The 20,427-nt window shown below is 30.9% G+C and overlaps 1 protein-coding gene across 1 annotated transcript in view; it reads right to left on the bottom strand.

Annotated features, from left to right (window-relative positions):
* Positions 1 to 20,427, bottom strand: part of LOC113518086 (C-Maf-inducing protein-like) — a 46,727-nt gene that overhangs the window by 14,857 nt on the left and 11,443 nt on the right. The window contains exon 2 of the mRNA XM_026902847.3: positions 8,146 to 8,373. Coding sequence (XP_026758648.1) covers positions 8,146 to 8,373 — 228 coding nt within the window. The remainder of the gene's footprint in view (positions 1 to 8,145; positions 8,374 to 20,427) is intronic.

Below are 20,427 nucleotides of genomic sequence, written 5' to 3'. Positions count from 1 at the left end.
CATACCATAGTAAGAACACAAGGTTAAATGTAGGTATTAAATCACAAACTACAGTTTTTAAGAGCAGTCTCTAATTCTGGTTTACTTGAAATAGTTAAAGTGGTTCATTTTCACATAAAGATACATCCCCCCCCCCTCGCCAATAGGGGGAGGCCTATGTTTAGCAGGTAATAGTTAACGGCTAACGTATATATTTAATTATAATATTCCTCAAAGTGGGATTTTGTACAAGTCGTCTACATATGCATCTATGTTCCACTCGTGTTTCTTACGTGTATTTCCTTTTGAAGACATATATGGCAGTGAAGTATTAGAGTATTGCCCAATCTACAATATTGCCAATCCAAAAAGTATTCTGTGATACTGCGGTTCGTGTCTAAGAGCGGTGATTGCCACTTTTCATCATGCGAACCGTTTCAGTGTGTTTGATATTCTGAGTTACATAAAAAAATGATTATATAACCAAGCGCTTATGTTCAGAAATAGTGCTGAGCGATACCATGGTTCTTCATTCCGAATACAAAATATGTGTCATATTTCAAGACGAATGGTTGAGCCAATATGGCACTAAGAATAACAAACTTTCACATTTATATAAGATAAGACACGTGCGTATTACATTAAAAAATAAAAACTACTGGAACGGTATATAAAATATACCTAAATACGTCAGAGCCTTGTTATTTCTGTTTGCAGATTCCGGGTTGTTTTTGCCATAAATATAAGTAGCTATATGTTGTTTTACAACTTGTTATTTTCATTCATCTTATATTCAGTACCTATTTGATCTACAGACTTGTGAAACTAATTAAAATTGCGACACATAATTAAAATACGCTACTCTCATTACTTTTTATGACTTACACGTGACGTAATGGCGTCGTGAAAAAACCAAAATATGGTATGACAAACTACATGCCGCAGATATAGATATACTAGAGAGCGCAAGAAGGTGTTGCAGATTAATATTAAATTAATTTATATTAATACTAAAGTGTGCCATTACAATAAAAGTGTATAATGTGAGTACTCATATGCTTTCCTGTGTGACTGCAACGATACCGACAAAATGTACCCTTCCCCTTACTTAAATAGGATTGTTACAGGTTTATACTCAATTAATAAATTATTTTGTTATATATAAATATTAAAAAGCAGCTCGTTACTATATAAAATAAGTAGATAAAACATATTATTCGACTAGCGGAAATAAGTTCATATATGACGACCTACAGTCACACACACGTAGTACTGGCTCTCCCATCCCTTCCTTTCTCACTTACTATTAGGTCTAACGACATTACATACAATCAGACAATTTATACACGACATAGACAAAATATCAGTAAAATACAGAACATAAAACACCTCGCTAGATATCTAGCGGGGCGTGAGGTGAGCAGGTGAGGGGTGAATATATTATATATTTTTTATATTCCTATAAACAAACTTATAAACTAAAAAAACATTAAATTCATTTTTTTTAATCACATAGGTGTATTTTTACAATTACTAATTAACTAAATCAATATTGATATCTAGGTACTAGTCAAATATAAAAAATAAATCTAACACATTTTAATTAATGATTAAAACATGCTTTCTTAGTGGCGCAGGACCGCACTGATTTAATTCTGGTATATAACTTGAGCTACGAATGCAGTATTATTGGACATTGAATTGGCAGAAATATCACTTCTACTAATAGTGTCATAAGAATAGAGTCTATTTTGTAATCATCCGATTATTCTTAAAAAAATCATATTTTTTAATAAAAATAAATTTTTATTCGAACTCCGAATCAACATTCATTCAGTTGTATTCCCGTTTGAGCCTATATTAGAATCAAAAGTTGAAACGCAAAGTAGTATTCTTTATACAGTTGCGATATCTATTTAAACCACATCTGTGTTCTATACTGTACGTGCGTAAGATGTTGTTACGTATTATTTATTACTTCAATATTGGTGACTATTCAACACTAGTTTGTAAAGGTCGCGTGACGCATATAAACGATTTAACTGTCATGTAGGGAGTTAATAAACTATAACGCTGTTTGTGGCCAATATCATCAACTGTTTATGACCTTTATAAGATACCAGTGATCACTTGGCTTTTCTTCCTATTACATAAACAGGATAGCTGTGTGGAATTTTCTGTTTGTAACTTATTTATTAACTAACTGAAGTAAAAAGTAAGTAAATAAAGTAAGTAAGTGTAAGATATATATATATATATATATATATATATATATATATATATATATATATATATATATATATATATATATATATATAATAGAGTAATATTATAGAACGTTAAATCTATGACAATTCAAGTTTTAGAATATCTGTAGGCATATTTAATATAAAATTATCTACTAACAAGGAAGAAACTAAGGGTAAAAAGATTTCACCTCCGAATACACTTTAAGTAATATTACGGCTGCAGCTACTACGCGGACCCGTTGTTGGCATACCTAGTAGGTACTGACTTTTAATTTATATGCATATTTGTTTTACTAGCTACTATATAATAAATATTACAATCACAGGTGTAGCTGTTCTTTGATGCAGTAATCATAACGAACTTTGCTCTAGTAGTATAACGTGAACTGAGAAACTTTTTTAGACTGTGGTATTATTGTGACGGTGATTCAGACTGTTTGATCTCTGATGCACGATTATTACAAAAATAATAGTTAATCTGATCTTAAAAATTCAAAATATAAAAATTTAATATTTCTAACAGTAAATTGATCTTACACTGATACGTGACTTTACTATAAGCACATATTTTCCCGCTCTATTTATTTTTGGATACTTAATTAATTAATTTTAATACAATCAAATAAATATTAAAAACCAATTGAGAACATCAATATGAACAATGTTAATCGAATAAAAATAGCTATTATATTTATGAGTTAATGATGCAGGATGGTAAAATTTTAAACTAAAACTTAATAAAATATAACTTTCAGTTCAACTTATTTGTGAAATTCACAGTAACAATATTTACTTCTTTTCTTTTTTCTTTCTGGTAGCTTACTGTAGTTTATACTCTTTTTCTTTTATAATCACAAATTCTTATTCTAAATGTTATATTATTACCAACCATCAGAAAATATTAACAGCAACTTTATTAATTATTAACTTAATACCTATATTATTTTAGTAGCACAATACTGCATTTTATTTATTTGAAGCTTGAATTGCCTATTATAACCTATTTAAAAAGTTCAATATGAAGTCTGTAATAGTGGCAGTCATTTTCCGATTCAAACTGTGATGTTATCAGCGTTAGGTATATAATAATATGACGTCAAAGGGGAATTGTTTTGAAGGCCAAGATCCGTTTATGCAGGTAAATGTAAACGTTTATGTTTTCTTTCTTCTGCGAGTTTGGGTATATGCAAGTGAACAACATCTGACAAAAGATATTTTCGGGAGGACACGCAGTAAATATAGTTATGGGTAAGATTGCAAAATCCTTTGATGAATTAAAGTATATATAATTATAACGATTATGGCTGTGTAAATAGTGGTTTAATTTTTTGAAACAGATCATTTCTTTTGCTTGTGCACCTTCTAACATGGGTTTATGGCAAACCACATTGTTGTTTAATGTAGTGCTGGTATCGTTTGTGCACCAGAAGGTAAGAGCGCCAAGAAATAAGAGGCTGTCATCCCTTATCGAATGTAATTCTTAACAACTGAGGTGTGCCTTCTGACACCGGTTGACCGGTAGAATACTTATATTTTTGATGACCTTCGTTCAAACAAAATTTTAATCAGCTTACTAAATAAAGATTTTTCAATTACAGTATTATGTATAAAAAAATATTTGATATCAATATATTTTATTTATAAAAAATACTCGAATTGATGTAAATTCTATAGTGTGTTAAAAACTACTAGGTTATTACAATTTTAAAATGTTAACGTTACGGGATGCAATGTGTTATTTGCTTAAATGTATACAAAGTAATTGCTATTGCTGAATATCACACCTTGTATTGACAACTTAACACGCAAAATATTATATTATCTAACCATCATCTGTATAACACATGTACTATAAGGATTAAAAAAGTAAATACTATTATTTGAGTACCTTCTTGGCAATACCATGAATACTATTCGAGAAGCAAAGGGATTGTTAGTAATGCGGACTACTACTCCCATTGCTAGCAATATACCCTATCAGGTCGACTTCCACGTGATTCCACCTGGAAACCATTGTGCTGGATTCCAGGTTTGTGCTGGATTCGGTGGGCTAATTGATCTGCCATTTAATCCTCCTATCATCCTTCACTGTTGCCCCGCCAGCATATACCGTTAGCGCAGGTGGAGTTATCATTCCATTATCATTTATTAAAAAAAAAAACAAACTTCTACTACTCGTGTACTGTTCACTAATTTCAATAGTTTCTAGAGCACCTTCGTTACAGACGATGGCCTCCTGAAATGCTACTTAAATATTAATGATATTCAGATGAAAAATCGGCTATACGTAAATCAGAGATACGAATAATATTTTATATGAACAATGAATAATTTATATTTATGCATAGCGTCGCATAATTACATTATAAAACTATGCTAATAAAAAGCAGTGACGCACGAATCCTCTTATCTCTGATTGACCTCGTTATAGAGTTCATGATAAAATTAAATTGAATTAGTGTATATTAATTTGGATAAACATATAACTATTACTAATAAATATTTGTTCATTTGTGCGTCTACGGTGGATACCGATAAGCTTTTTTTTTTATAATATTCCATGAATCGTGAATTAATTACACGTGAATTGTAAATACTACCACGCGAGTCAGGATGGTGCCCTTTGATGTCAAGTGTTTCTAGGCCGCTTTCGTTATACTTACATATAAATACGAAGGTCTCTGAACTCTGACGTAATTTACTGGACGACGACTTTACATACTTTGCGAAGCAGAAAGCAAGTGATATTTTTTTTTATCTACACACATATTATTTATAGTCACAATTCTTATATCACACGTATTTATTTAGGTAAAAAAATATAATTCTGATGGTAGTTAATTCGTATTACGATTATTAATTGTTCATCGGGAACCACAAATTTAGTCAATTCATCTGACTATCATTGTATAGTTAGTGATGAAATGAACTAGTACCTATTAAGTCGAAATATTTTAATAGTAATCAGGTCTGATTATTTTTTATTTAACTCTCTAAGTGAAGCCGTAACTTCCAAACTTTTTCATCATATTTTATTTCACGACTCATATTCCTTGGAAAAAAGTCGTTCAATCTATTACTAATATCTAGTGCTATTGCTAGATGTCACGCCTTGTATGGGCAACTTCACACACAAAATATTATCTGGATAGTTACATAGCTAAAATAGTTACAGGCTGATTTAGAGATAGAATATATAGAAATAAAAGTTCATGGTAAAGTTCCTCATTGATCACAGATAAATTAAGGGGCGTCGAAATTGTGTCCTCTGTGTTATAAATAACGTAGTACTGGTATATTATTTAGAACAGAGGTAGTTATGATTAATGTCTAGACAGTTTTCGTGAGGTTATTGGTACCTTTATCGTATTACACGCAGTTGGACGAATAAATATAAAATATACTCGTTAACTCAATAGTATCGGCTAATTCTTTTACTGAATCACAAACGCTGATTACTTGTAATATTACTTATAGAAACAATCAAGTCCTAATGACATATTATTTCAGATTTTTTTTATGCAACTTAGAATGGCAAACAAGCTGACGGCCCACCTGATTGACCTGATGAAAGTGGTAACTGTGGCCTATAGCCATGGACATAACAGAGTATACTATGTTACTGAGGACTAAAATGCTATGCCTCTGTACCATGCAATTTCATTACCATACCTCACGCTTTGAACTGAACACAGTCATGCAAATAAAATTGTTTCGCGGCAAAACACGAATGGGACAGAGGTAGCCAAACAGATGACTTTTGTACAAAGTCTCCCTATGGTTATTATTATTAGATTTAGAGTATTAATCATTATGACATAATGTATCTGTGAGAGTTAGGAATTAGGCATTGTATTTATTTACATTTATATTATGTAAAATGTATAGAAACAATAATTGACTGGTATGAATTATTGTTTAAAAAAATTAAAAGTCGGTAACTTGATTGAATGTTTCAATTTGTTATTAATCGCATTTACAATGTATTTCTGTGACACTTCCAATAAAATTTTGTTGACTTTTATTTAAATTCTATTGAAATTTACAATAATTGCTTTTATTACCACTTTTTACGAGTATTAAAAATGCGTCAGCCTGTGATGTTTAGAAAGTAATAGATATCTAAGTAAATAAATATCTATATGGGTACATCATTCGATTTAATGCGTCATTGTTCATTAAAATCTTATCTATTAATATATTATCGATAGGGATCATGAAAACATACCACCTGGCTCATAGGTATACTTACTATATAACTTACAAAAACACTTGATTTAACTATACATATTATTATATAATAATAAATTAACTATTAAATGACGTAAAATAAATATAAGTAGCAAAGAAAGTTTTAAATTTAGCCTTTAAAAATAACAATTATTTAGTTTTTGTAACATCAGTGAATATTTTAATGTTAACATATAAAGACAAAATAAATTTCGAATAAAAGGTTGTAATGTATTTAAAGTAAAAATTAGCGATATACACGACTTTTTTCGCGATAATTAAATGGTTTCAGGGTTAAAACTTAAATTTTTTTATACTTTTGGGATTAAATCATTTGTAGAAACAAATATTTATTTAATGCTACATTCGTCCTAGAAGTATGCAAAATAGAAGTTATTCATATATATATATATATATATATATATATATATATATAATATGAATAAATTAAATTGCTGTTAAAACTTCCAATCGACTATCTATACTTTTAACCAAATAATTGTTTTTATTGTAACATGTAAGTACAAAGCATTAATTTTATTTTTAATAAAACCAGTTTCCAATCTGTACTCAATTGTTCAATTTTTTTAAGGAAATGAAATTAGTAACAGTAGAAAAATAATTCAAAATGTGCTTCTGTACCCATGAGACAGCCTAAAGTAGGTACGTATTTAGGCTAAAGTTACTGACCAAATAATCAAAATTTCTTTCAAAAATTCGTTTCAAGTTATCACTATATTAATACAGAACCCTAAAAAGGTGACCACTTGTGGCATTCCTATTTGATGATTGTAAATAAAGTGTATCAACAATTTATGAAAAATTCTTTACAAATTACACATAACGCCAAGTGATGAGTAATCGAATTGACGTATATTTATACAGATGTTAAGGAGATTACAGGCTATTTAAATATATCACATTGTCAGTGAAAGCTTTTGTGTGAATATAAAATATTTCTAAAATTTCATCAAAATGCTATATCAAATATAAACAGGAATTATTTATCTTTAAATCACTAGAGTCCGGATTGATATACCCTTTCAATCTAGCCGTATGTATGTACAAAAAATTGGTAATATTTATTACTGTAATGTAGAACAAATACTGTATACGCAGTACTAAAGTTATGAATTAATTAATATTTTTTTCTGCAATAGATATATACTTAAGTAGGTACGTTATTTGTGTACATAAAATGTGAAATATATGTTAATATAAATATAAATAACTGAATATTTACTAACTTAAATTAATATTTTTTTAATGTTTAAAAAAAAAAGGTTTAATAAATCACATAGACTTGTGATCGCATTTGCCTACATATAATATACTTTATTTGCCCAACATAATATTAATTATTCGTATCTATAACTAATTGTATAATTTTTGGAGTAAATGTTTAACTTGTATAAGAACTCGTACTAATCGTAACAGCTTACAAGTTGTGCCTACAATATAATGATGTATAAGATGTCAGTGACGTAGTCAAATGACTCTAAGTTATTGTTTTCTAAAGAAACGATAATAATTTGCCTAAAATAGTAGGTAAGTATCTAAATTATTCATATCGTACGATTTATATTTTTTTGTAAACAGGAAAATTTTTCAGACCACTGACTTTTTATTTAATGTAAATAATTCTATAGATAGATATTTCAGTATATAATCTATTATATACACTTACCGTTTTAGAGACAATGTGTTCTTCTTGTAAACATAGTACGTGTGTCTCCCATCTTCTAAGGAATTTGGCAGCTAGGATTTTGACTACCACTGTCCTCGTGTGTTGAAAGCAGCATACCCTCAGAGTACCCTCGGTCGCTAATTTATACCGAGGTCCTGGAGGTGGAACAGGCGTTCCTTGTGAATTTTCTAAACCAATGCTATCTGTACAGCATTCTGGACTTGAACCCTGGAAAATAAAATTGAGTTATTATGTATTAGAAAATAGCTATACTACGTAATTAATAATGTAAGGAAAGTTTATTCCACTTTTGTTCTTTTAATGTGCGTAATCTATTGAAAGGAGCAATTATTATTAGTTATAGTACAAAATATTTAATCTAGAACAATCCATTAATATCTCATTATTGAAAAAGGATTTCACCTCGACCCTGTTCTCAAATAGAGAATCACATTAGCGTATTATATTATCACGCTGGTCAAGCGACTTAACATCAGGTTTTATTTAAAGTTTTCCTTCTCTTATACTGAAGTACTTTGTTTCTTTAGTCGCCTCTATATGACATTCTGAAGATGAAATGTTGTGGTTACATTATGCATTCTTACTTGATCACCTCATGGGAATGAATACCAAATATTTATATGGCATACAATTTAAAACATCGAAATCGTTTTTCCGAAAATCATACAAGTATTTATTAAATACATATCTCTTTAGATACATAGAAATTCATTCTTATTATATTATATTCATTTTTATTCAATGTAATAATACTCTGTACATATATATATATATATATATATATATATCAACTACAAATTCCATAGGATGCACATATTAAGTTATTTTTAAGGAAATCATAGTTGATGTATATAATATTTAGCAGGTTGTTTTTGGAAAATCTATTAATAATAACTAGACAAGCCCATGGTTCTTAGTTTATTAATATAGAAAAAAAAAATCTTTTAGATTAAGATCCCTTTAGATAAGAGATTATTGACTTCTGCAGGTATTAGATTATTGGTTTTAATGAAACAGTAGCGAAAATATAGTATTATCTATCAAAGGCAACCCAGGTTCATTGTATGGATTGCCTGCTCTTAATTTAAGGCAACCTAGGTTAATGTGGGATTTTTACCTATATAATTTCAAGTAGTAGACAGTGTTTTAAACCACATCTTCAAGTGAAATATGTTTAGGAACAATATAAAATGCGCGTATTATTTTTAATTGCGGAGTGAGGCCCTGGTGACCTGTAATACAGGTATTCTTATACCTATCTCAGGCACCAGTCTCTCACAACTATATTTATAATTTGATTACTTTAATATAAGCAATTCGGATTTAAAATTAGATTTTTTATTTATATAATTGAAATTATCATTTTGGCGCTCACCTACTTACATAGTTATATTTTAATATTTATTACCTTATTTAGTACATCGGAATTTTTTAATTATATAATGATCAATAACAAAAATAGGCTTCTAAATATCTTTAATAACGTGTTAATGATAGATAAAAAAAAAATTCTAATTTTTCCGCTGTACTCTATACAAGTAGCAGGTTAATAAAAGAGTATTCCATTTGCAGACACGTAAGTGGTGCTACCAAAAATAAAACTCGAATGAGCTATTTACGAATCAAAAGGCTTTTGACCCTCATTGGAATAGCACAGGCTGTTTAACAACAATCAATAATCCTTCTAGATACCTATTATTACAGTATAAAGAACTCTGTGTTATTATATTATAAAGGTAAAAAATTGTAAAGACATTTCCATTTTATGTTTTCTGTCAAACTCGTACGGTTAAACGAATGTGAATAAAATTGCTTAGATTGACCATACTTTTATTTTAATAGTTGCAGTGGGATCCTAGTATAAAATGGGTCACCTCTTTTCCCGTGAGTGCCGTAAGAGGCGACTAAGAGAACTTAATAGTCGAGTGATGGGCAGCAACGTCCTTTTTAAAATATCACCAAAAGAGTAACTGCGGTTGCCAACCCGTCTGCCAAGCGTGGTGACTACTGGCAAAACCCTCCTTAATGGAGGTCTATGTATATATATATATATATATATATATATATATATATATATATATATATACATACATATTCTGATTGGACATTATGTCAACAACAGTTCTCATTATAAAGTTCACTACTCTAGTTCTTAAAATAACCCATAAATCTAAGCTATGCTTAAATTCCAACTCTTCTATCTTATCATCCTGTGATATTAAAGTCAATAAGTTAAAAATAGGCACACCAGGTCATCTAAGTAAGTTAACTAAGAAAACAACGTTGACACTTAAATAAAAATGTTAATCAGAAGCACAATATCTCTAGTACTTAAGTTCTTGCTTCGATAAAATTACGTTTCCACTTTAATTAACATTAACACTTAGTTTGACGTCAGTTATGTCCTTGTACTTTAAGTTTACCAATAGTGCTATTTAAAATAGTTAACAAAGGCCTTTTAATCGAAAATTTCACTCAAATGTTGAACTATTGTTAGCATCCCGCAAGTGGAGATAGCTGATACTATGCGCTATACACATATTCTGAATACTGTATTGTATGTATTTATTTAAGAAAAAATGCTTTTGTACATCAGTATTTATTTTATTTGGATGAGCTTTAGGTTCCAAGATTAGGATCTGGTCACGCTAACTAACATACTACTGTTAGTCAACTAGTTATCGAAAAAAAATTCAATGAATCTAAATTCGAAAGGGTTGCGTTGTTTTATTGGACAGAGACAGAAAAACTATGAGCGAGATTTCTTTTCGCTGTTTATAGCATGTAGTACCCGTATTTAATATTGATTCTTAAAATAAATGAAAAAAAAAGTCAAAAAGTTCAAGTCACCATGTTACTATATAATGTTACTACATTTCAGCTGAATCTGAAAAACGCACGGAATAATCGAATGAAGTAAATAGTATCCTGAATAAGATTCTCTTCGGATAAATATGTAATTTATAACTTATGTAAAAAAAAAAAACTAGTTCATAAAATTCCCGATACACACTTATATAGATATTATAATAGTAAATGACGTATTTTATACTCCTAGAAAGTGTATAGACATTTGTATTATAAATAAGTTCAAGTGGTAGTTCTCAGAACAGATGAGTATAAGCAAATCTTAAATTGCACTAAAAATAATTTCTTCTCAGTTCAAAAGATACCAAAGAACCAAAAAAAACAATATTACAAAACAATTACTAACTGGTTATTGTTATAAAGACTTAAAAATTGTTCGTTTCTGGAATTTATTCTAAAATGTGTTTCGTTATAATGTGGGAAATAAAAATACAATTTATTACGAGAAAAAAATTTCCACGAAAATTTTCTCGAGAATAGGAGATAATGAATTTGTACGTACGAAACAGAGAAAATTCAACCCTTAATGTATTGGCATAACTATTTCATCAATTTGTAAAGGCTTTCGATAGGTATTATAAATAATGTCAAAATTAGATAAACAACCTTAATACACAATATAATTAATTTTAGACATCTTTACAAGAGAAGTTTTCAATTCTGTATACTTCTTCAACATTATTCTGTATTTTTTTGTCGTTGTATGTATATGATGTTACGTCACAAATTCGTCAATAATACACCGATTTTGCATTTTATAAGGTTCATGGGTTGGTTTTACATATATTTTGTGAAGATCTATTATTATTGTATATTAGTTAGTTTATTCGTGTTGTCTAATCGAGTAAGGTTTATAAAGAATATCGAATGATCAAAAAGTTAGGACATATTATATCCTTTCCTTTGACAAACTATTAATATATAACAACTGCAAAGTTATAGATTCATAATTTAATGAGGAAATAATATACAATCAATACATATAAAATATAAAAAAATATAAAAAGAAAACTATTATAGCTTTATGAACGCAATAAAACCCATAACAATAATTTTTAGAATTTTTGTCTATTTGTACGTTTGTGTACGCTAATCTCATAAACAGCTTAGCCGATTTGAATACGGTTTTCATTAATACATTGTGGTTTGCTCCACTTAACATTGAGTGCTTATTTTATTTCAATCGGTTCATAAATAAAAAAAATATATTAATCTAAAGAATCACATATAAAATGCTATAAAATAACCTATCAGTTCCATTGGTTGAAACTTTATAAAGGTATTAGATACGTAATTATCATTTAAGTGTATAATACAATTTAAAACCGGATTAATTAAGAGTTCTAATGGTCATGATATATGGGAACTACATAGTTAGAAGCGGGCAACGCTGCGGGAAACAGCTTGTGTATAATATAACATGAGCACTGATGCTGTGAAGATAAGTGCGCTGTTAGCTGTCTGGGTATTGTGCTGTTGTTGCATGCTACGCTATGACCCATATAGTGGTCTCTGTTCGATGACGTCACTGCGAAAATTTGGGTCACTCTCGAGGCACCGAGACGCCAAACGCGGCCGGCTAGAGGGGATCGACCCGAATAGGTGGATAGATACTTCCTATATAGTGCAATTCGCATTCTTCATACAAATCACGAGACGAATATTTAAATGTCTGCAAGACAAATGGGAATGACGTAGAGGTAAATAAACTGGATAATGTAATATTATTACATTTTCTTAGTAAAGATAAATAAAAACATGTTTACTTCAAATATTGTTAATTCGGTTTTACGATAGCAAAATTAAAAGAGTTTAAGTTGTCCAGATTTTTCAGCTATTTGAATAGAGACCGGCTGATTTTGAAGATGATTTAATCACGTCGTATCAGATACGTTTATTTCAATTCTATTGTTGTTGCATAACTTCCAAGCTATACATCTTAATTTCATTTCATTTTACTAATTATCGTCATCATCATATCAGCCGTTAACTGTCCACTGCTAAACATAGGCTTCCCCTTATTAGGGTTTTTTTTTAACGGATGATAATGGAATGCTACCTCACCACCAATACCCCACCTGCGCTAGCGGTATACACCGGCAGGGCACTAGTGAAGGATGATAGGTTAGGATGAAGCAGGTCAGTTAGCCCATCGTGCCGAATTCAACAAGAAATGTTCACGATGGTTTCCAGGGGGAACCACGTGGAGGTCGACCTAATAGGCATATTGCTAGCAATGAGGCTGTCAAACTCCATTGCTAACAATCCCTTTTCCCCCTTATTAGAGGAGTATGCCTGTAGTTGTCACGTTTGGCAAGCGAATTAATATCTGTTGTTATGATTTGGTTGAAATTTTAAGAAATTTACTAATAATGTTTTCTCAAAATATCCACTTAAATGTAAGTACTTCATTTTGATATATCATATTGAAAATGACCAGTAACTGTAGGGACCTAATTTGCTAATAAGCACAGTAACGTTGGATATATTTGCTACCTATTGTGTTAATACACATAATTTATAATTCAAGACCGTTTTACGAAAATTTCTAAGAATCCATTGAAAGAGTATGCTGTCGCATGTAGAGAGAAACTTCCTTATACAGTAACAGTATCCCTACTACAAGTATGCACTATAATTAGATAATATAAATATCTACGTAGCTATGAAATAAGGAGAATTCCGTACAGGATGTAAATAAAGATTATTAGGTGATGCATTTACTAATCTAATCGTCATGCCCCTTCTTCGTCATAATTATAATGTATTTAAACTTAAATGATAAGGCGTCAGCATTGATTACCTAATAGTTACAAGCGTAAGCATGAATGCTAAGTGGAACCAGTGAATCATAACATAACCTGCTGTCAAAATAATCCTCAATCAAGTCGAAAACTTTAACAACTCATTAATTTAACATTTTTCCTGTTTAACCAAAAAGTGCAAAGCAAAATAAAACGAAAGTTGATGCCGTAGTGTAATGACGTAGGAGGTTTACAGATGTCGAGTTATTCTTGACAAGATATTTGCTTACTACGTGCAAGAGTTGTTTATTTACTGTAACAATGATAACCATTATCATTAGATAGCAAATCAAATAAGAAAAATGATTATTATAATCTTATTGCTAATTACAATACAAATAATTTTGAATGCTCGCAAAAAAATTACTTTCATTGTGAAAGTAATTTTTTTTGTTGTATTTTTCATGTCTTCTTAAATGTCTAACTTAATAACTGGTGTATGTTAATGCCTTATCTAATAGTGGCCTATTTTATTTGTTTTACTACTTATATTTTCCCTTTAAAAAATTAAAAAAATTACTAATATAAAGACAAAACTTTCTTTTTTTTTTAATGGTTTGCGGTACAGTATTTAAGGCATCCTGTCCTTGCTATAATAGACCAAAAACAATAACTATGGTTTACCACACCCATGTTTCCTCAATTTTAAGATACGGACCTATAATAAGGGAAAACTCAACATATGCCAAAAGAGCATTCATAGCCCAAAACAAATGCATTCAACCAATATTTATTTTTGTAAACCAATCTTCTTCAAACAAACTTCATACATACATTACCATCGCTGTAAATGAACGTAATGTGTAAATTTGTTCGAAAACACTACGAGGTCTGTCCGGAAAGTTCGTATAAAAGTGTTCTGGAATGCGAGAAAGAGGAGTGGGGAGGCCAGGTAAGCGCAGGACCCCTTCCTTATGTCCCTAACAATGCTTCAGTTCTGGTCTGACCGCCGTGCGGTGCGAACTGGCTTGTCACGCCATCTGTGAAGTTACCTCTTAACGAAACCCCGTCGGCATGGAGCCCGCTTCCGTTGAAGAGCAGCGCGTCGTAATCAAGTTTCTCTCGAAACTCGGCAAGAATGGCCGTGAAAGCAAAGAGTGGAAGACATCCGGGGAACCACGAACAAAAAAATCAAGAAAATCCCGCTCAAATGTCAAGACAATGTTGATTGTTTTTTTCGATGTTCGGGGGATTGTCCATCAAGAATTCGTCCCTCCAGGCCAGAGAGTTGATGGAAAATTCTACGTCGATGTGCTCAGACGCCTCAAAGCTCGTGTGGCACGAGTTCGTCCAGAATTGGCGCGAGAGGGGCGTTGGATTCTTCACCACGACAATGCCCCTGCCCACACCTCTCTTGTTGTCCGTGAGTTTTTGAGTAAAAATTCCATTACGGTGACCGAACACCCCCTATTCGCCGGATTTGGCCCCGTGTGACTTCTTCTTGTTCCCAAAAACCAAATTGGTACTTCGGGGGCGGCATTTGGGGGACATAAATGAGATAAAAAAAGCTACGACGGGGCAGCTGAGAAACCTACAACCAGAGGACTTTCAAGGAGCCTTCTCACAGTGGAAACGGCGTTGGCACAAGTGCATTATGTCACAGGGGGAGTACTTTGAAGGGGATAAAATTGATTTACCTGAATAATTGTAAAATAAAATTTTTAAAAAACTTTTATACGTACTTTCCGGACAAACCTCGTATAATAATTTTGTTGGAGATAAAAACTGTTAAAGAGAAAGGCCCCACAGAAAACACTTACAGTACCTCGACATAGATGGGTTTTGTACAAAAAAAACTGTTACTACATGACAGTGAAAATATATAATAAATTACCGAAAGAATTTTTTATTTAGGTCCTTAAACCGAAAGTTTTAATTAAGTTTTAATATCAATAGAAATACGTGTCAGGTTATTAGATTTGTACTAAATAAGGTAGTTCAAAAACTTAATTAATTATACAGTTGACTAACTACTATTTCACATTCATAGGGGATTTAAAATCTTACGCATAACATGAATTTTCATTGTATATTCATTTAAGAATGGAATTAGTGTAATTACCTATTGGTATTGTAAGTGGGTCTCTTATCGTACTAAACTACTTACATACACTTGTTGTACTAATGTAACAAAATAAGTGACATTAGGGTTGTTTAAGTTTTCTGTTTTTTCAGATTTTGACATTATTGTAGATACCTATATTATACATATGCGGTATTAAGTTTTTGGTAGTAGATTAGGAAATACTGAGGATAACTAGAAAAACTTGCAGTGGTTATGGGAAACGTTATATTTTATGTATTACTTTTCAAAAAGCCAGTATATATATATATATATATATATATATATATATATATATATATATATATAATAATATTTAAAAATATTAATATATTACAAACAAAAATAACATATGAAATCACTATTTTTGTTCGTAATAGAATAGAATAATAAGTCGACTTTATATCAATCAAAATCTCATTATACTATTTAACCAGAACAACTTTTAATTCTAAATATACAAATAGGTACAGTTTTTTTTTTTTTTAATTTACGTCGGTGGATTTTCCCAAGAATTTGAGTAATTAATATTCGAATAAGATGACAGTTCTATTGGATCAACGTCAGTTAATTTACACTTAAAGCCAAAATGTTGATCTTAGAGTTACGAGTATTGTCTACTCGCATCGTATACGCATTTTCATTCTAAAATTATAGACATTTAATGTCCATAATTTTAGAATGAAAATAAAAAAAATAAAGTTAACAAAGGTGACTTATCGTACGAATGATTGTAAATGCCTGTATGAGTTTCATGTATATCGAATGGTCAAGATTAAATCGGTTACGAGCTATATAACTATGTATAGTTACAGCAATCGATATCAACGCCACGGGATGACGCGTGGAAAGTACATAACATCATATGAGCGCGTGCTTCGTTCATTTATCAGAAAATGTCCTATTTTTTTTTATGTCAAAAGGGATAGATTTTTATTAGTCGATATCGAACTGATGCAGTTCGAAATTTATTAAATAACTAGATTACCTGCGCAACTTTGTCTTTGTCATATAAGAAAAAGAGAGGGTTCAGAGTGGAGCATAAGCACCTATAATACAATTCTAAAGACGTTAAAACTTTCTTTATTTTATCCACGAACCACTTGAGAACCAGTGAACAAAATTTGATAAAATTTGGTGCCTACAGTGCTAATTTAAAATCACGCGAACGAAACAAGGAAAATCATTGGTTGTATGTCTGTTATGTATATCTCGCTACTGCGTCCTCTCCCTACAAGACCGCCCACCACGCACATCATTCCACATAAGAAAAATGTGCGCGCGATACTTGATCATTATTTTGCTGCAAAATTATTTTGAAACTGTTACATCTCCTTAGATGTTCTTTTAAATCAAATGATGTAAGGGCAACTTTGTTCAAGATTAAATACTTGTGATGAATAACGTATTTATTTTGATAAGGATTAACACCATATTTATAAAAACGCCTTCGCAAATAATGCATTATTTTAGAACAAATTTAATTAAAAAGGTTTTTTTATGAGTGAAATTGTCATTATAATCCTGCCTGCGCTATCGGTATACACTGGCAGAGTACCAGTGAAACATGATAGATGAGAATGAAAGCAAATCAGTTGGCCCATTGTGACAAATTAAACAAAAATTAATCACAATGGTTTCCAGGAGGAACGAGAAACAATTCCGTCATACATGATAGTTGCGTAACTTTAACCTTTTACGCAGGCCACGCAACGGAAGCTTTCAAAAGCAATAAATTTTCCCCAGTTTTGCAACATTTTTATTGATGCTCGGCTCCTATTGGTCATAGCGTGATGTTTTATAGCCTATAGCCTTCCTCGATAAATGGGCTTTCCAAAACTAAAAGAATTTTGAAATTCGAACTAGTAGTTCTTGAGATTAGCATGTTCAATCAAACAAACTCATCAGCTTTATAATATAAGTATAGGTATTATTTTCAACTTCTCAATAATATTATCTTGTCAAATTATTTATAATTATGTTTGTATTTAAAAAATCTTCAGATTTTTTTAATACAGACATAAGTGAAAATATTTACCAGCAATTTCGTCTTACTAACGTTCATTTTCAGTCATTCTCGACGCAAGAACATCATACTACGACTTCGGACGGTCCATTAAATGACCATAGATATGTTACAGCCTCATGTCGTCTGTTATGTTCGTCAATAAATAAATCTACTAGTCCCTAAAATGTCTTAACTAATGATAAATTATAGGGGTTGATTCTTTAAACCTATCCTTGTGGGGTTCGGTGAGAACAATGAAAATCAGTATTGAATTTATCACGATGAGTCAACTGACACATATTTTTTCCTCACCTATCATCCCTCACTGCACTGGTATTATGGATAGCATAATTCCTTTATGACACCCATTCATATTAACATACGAGTACTAACGATAAGCCACATAAAATATTATTTCCATTTTGATAAACATGAATAAAGCGTAACGAAACAATATCGCATTTTAATTCGGTACAACGATGTCCACTGGTCAAAATATAAAAGTAAAATTACTATGTTCAAAGTAGAAAATATTTCTTTTTATGCAACTTAATATGGTAAACAAGCCGATGGTCAACGTGATGGAAAGTGGCACCCGTCGCCTATACACATGAACAGTACCATGGACACAACAGAGTTTACTGTATCGCCCATGATGGTCTTCATGAGTTGCCATTCCTGGAGATTAAAATGTTATGCCTCTGTAACCTGTAATTTCATGCCATATCTCACCCTTTAAACGTATTATTATTACATCAGTGGGATTACGAATGGAAAAAGATGTACTTGGTAGATGGGTAAAAGACATCCATCCATTCCTATGACTGACTCTAATATAAGAATATTATACCGATCCTAAAATAACTTCTAAATTATATAATATTTGAGCCATAGACATCACCTTGCTGGATTACAACGGGATTATGCTCCACACTTTCTCACAAATGCGATTCCAATATAGATATTGCTATAAATAAAGGAATACCTAAAGTATTGCTAATGTATTTGATTTTCTTTTTTCATGATACTAAAGCCATTAGGATCTACAGTAGTAACTTCAGTGAAATAATAAACAAGTAGGTCAGCCTCGAATGAAAGCTAAAGCTCTCATAAATTTCTCAATACAGCAAACCTTGTATGGGATAATTTTATTTCTATTTCGATAGAATTTTAATAAAAAGGTAATCAAGTTTTGTTAAAATTATCACAGAAATATACTTTAAATAAAATTAGCGACAAATTGAAACATTCAATCAATTAATTTATTTTTGAATTGTACTATTTTTGGGCATCAACAAACTGTATTATATTCATTATTATTAATTTAATTATATTTTCATTAATTTCCAAAGTTTAATTGTAACAAACTATATTTAATTAAATCTAACTGCCCCATTGCTAACAATATAACCATCAGGTCTACCTTCACGTGGTTCCCAATGGAGTTTCCAATGGAATCCACGTGGAGGTAGATCGTGGCTAATTTAATGTTCAATTCGTGATGATGCTTCATCCTCATCTATCATCCTACAATAATGTCCCGCGAGTGTATATAGATGGCATACATAATACGGGATATGGCTGGTTTATATGTAAAATGTCGTCATACAAATCCGTTAAGTTTAACATATATTCACATTAATAATATTTGTAGTTTTAAGTATTGTTCAACGTACAATTGGAATACTGTTGCCTTTTCTATAAATAAATATCTTCTACTTTGAAAATAAAGATTTGAAATCGGTCGTGTGCATAATGTATGTATCTACATAAATATTTAACTGACGACCCCAACACGACACGGACGTACCTACCGATGACGTCAGAAACTTGATTTTTTATGGTAATGCCATTTCTTTTTATTATTCACGATGATGTACACGGCCCATGAGTAAAGCCTCTCACTGACGTAAACGTATACGCAGATAATATTTCATACCATTGCCTTTTACATATATACTCCAGGAAAATGTGTTTACTTTTATGATAGAGTTATCATTACTTAAGGGTTATAGTATCTACTGAGAATTTTTATTTTTTTATTTTTAACATTATTTCGTTTATGTAAGTTTTTAATTTCAGGATGTGATATTCTGAGAAACCTTAGTACTCGTATGTACCACAATCTGAACCTGTACGGATGGCAAATATTTCTGAAACCACTCTGTGCCCGATCACTGAAATCTTATGGTGTGCGCAGCATGAATTCCATATTAATGACGACCTGTACAATGATACAATGATGCAGATTACTATTCCAAAAATGACATTTAACAAATTTACCTATACCAAAATATGCACATTAAACCAAACCATCAAGCGGTTTGTTAGTTGGCAAATTCTATTTATATAATATACTAGTTGTTTCCCGCGGCGCTGCCTGTATGAATCAGTATATAAAATATCCTATGAGTTAAAATATGATATATAACCTACCTTCATAAAGTTTCAGTTGATCGGTTATTTTATAGCATGTTATATGCGATTCTTTAGATTGATATAACTTCTTTTATTTATGA

Source organism: Galleria mellonella, unplaced genomic scaffold, assembly GCF_026898425.1.
Source record: "Galleria mellonella isolate WM207_F2 unplaced genomic scaffold, CSIRO_AGI_GalMel_v1 utg132, whole genome shotgun sequence".
Lineage (NCBI taxonomy): Eukaryota > Metazoa > Arthropoda > Insecta > Lepidoptera > Pyralidae > Galleria > Galleria mellonella.
This window is presented reverse-complemented; position numbering and strand designations above follow the sequence as displayed.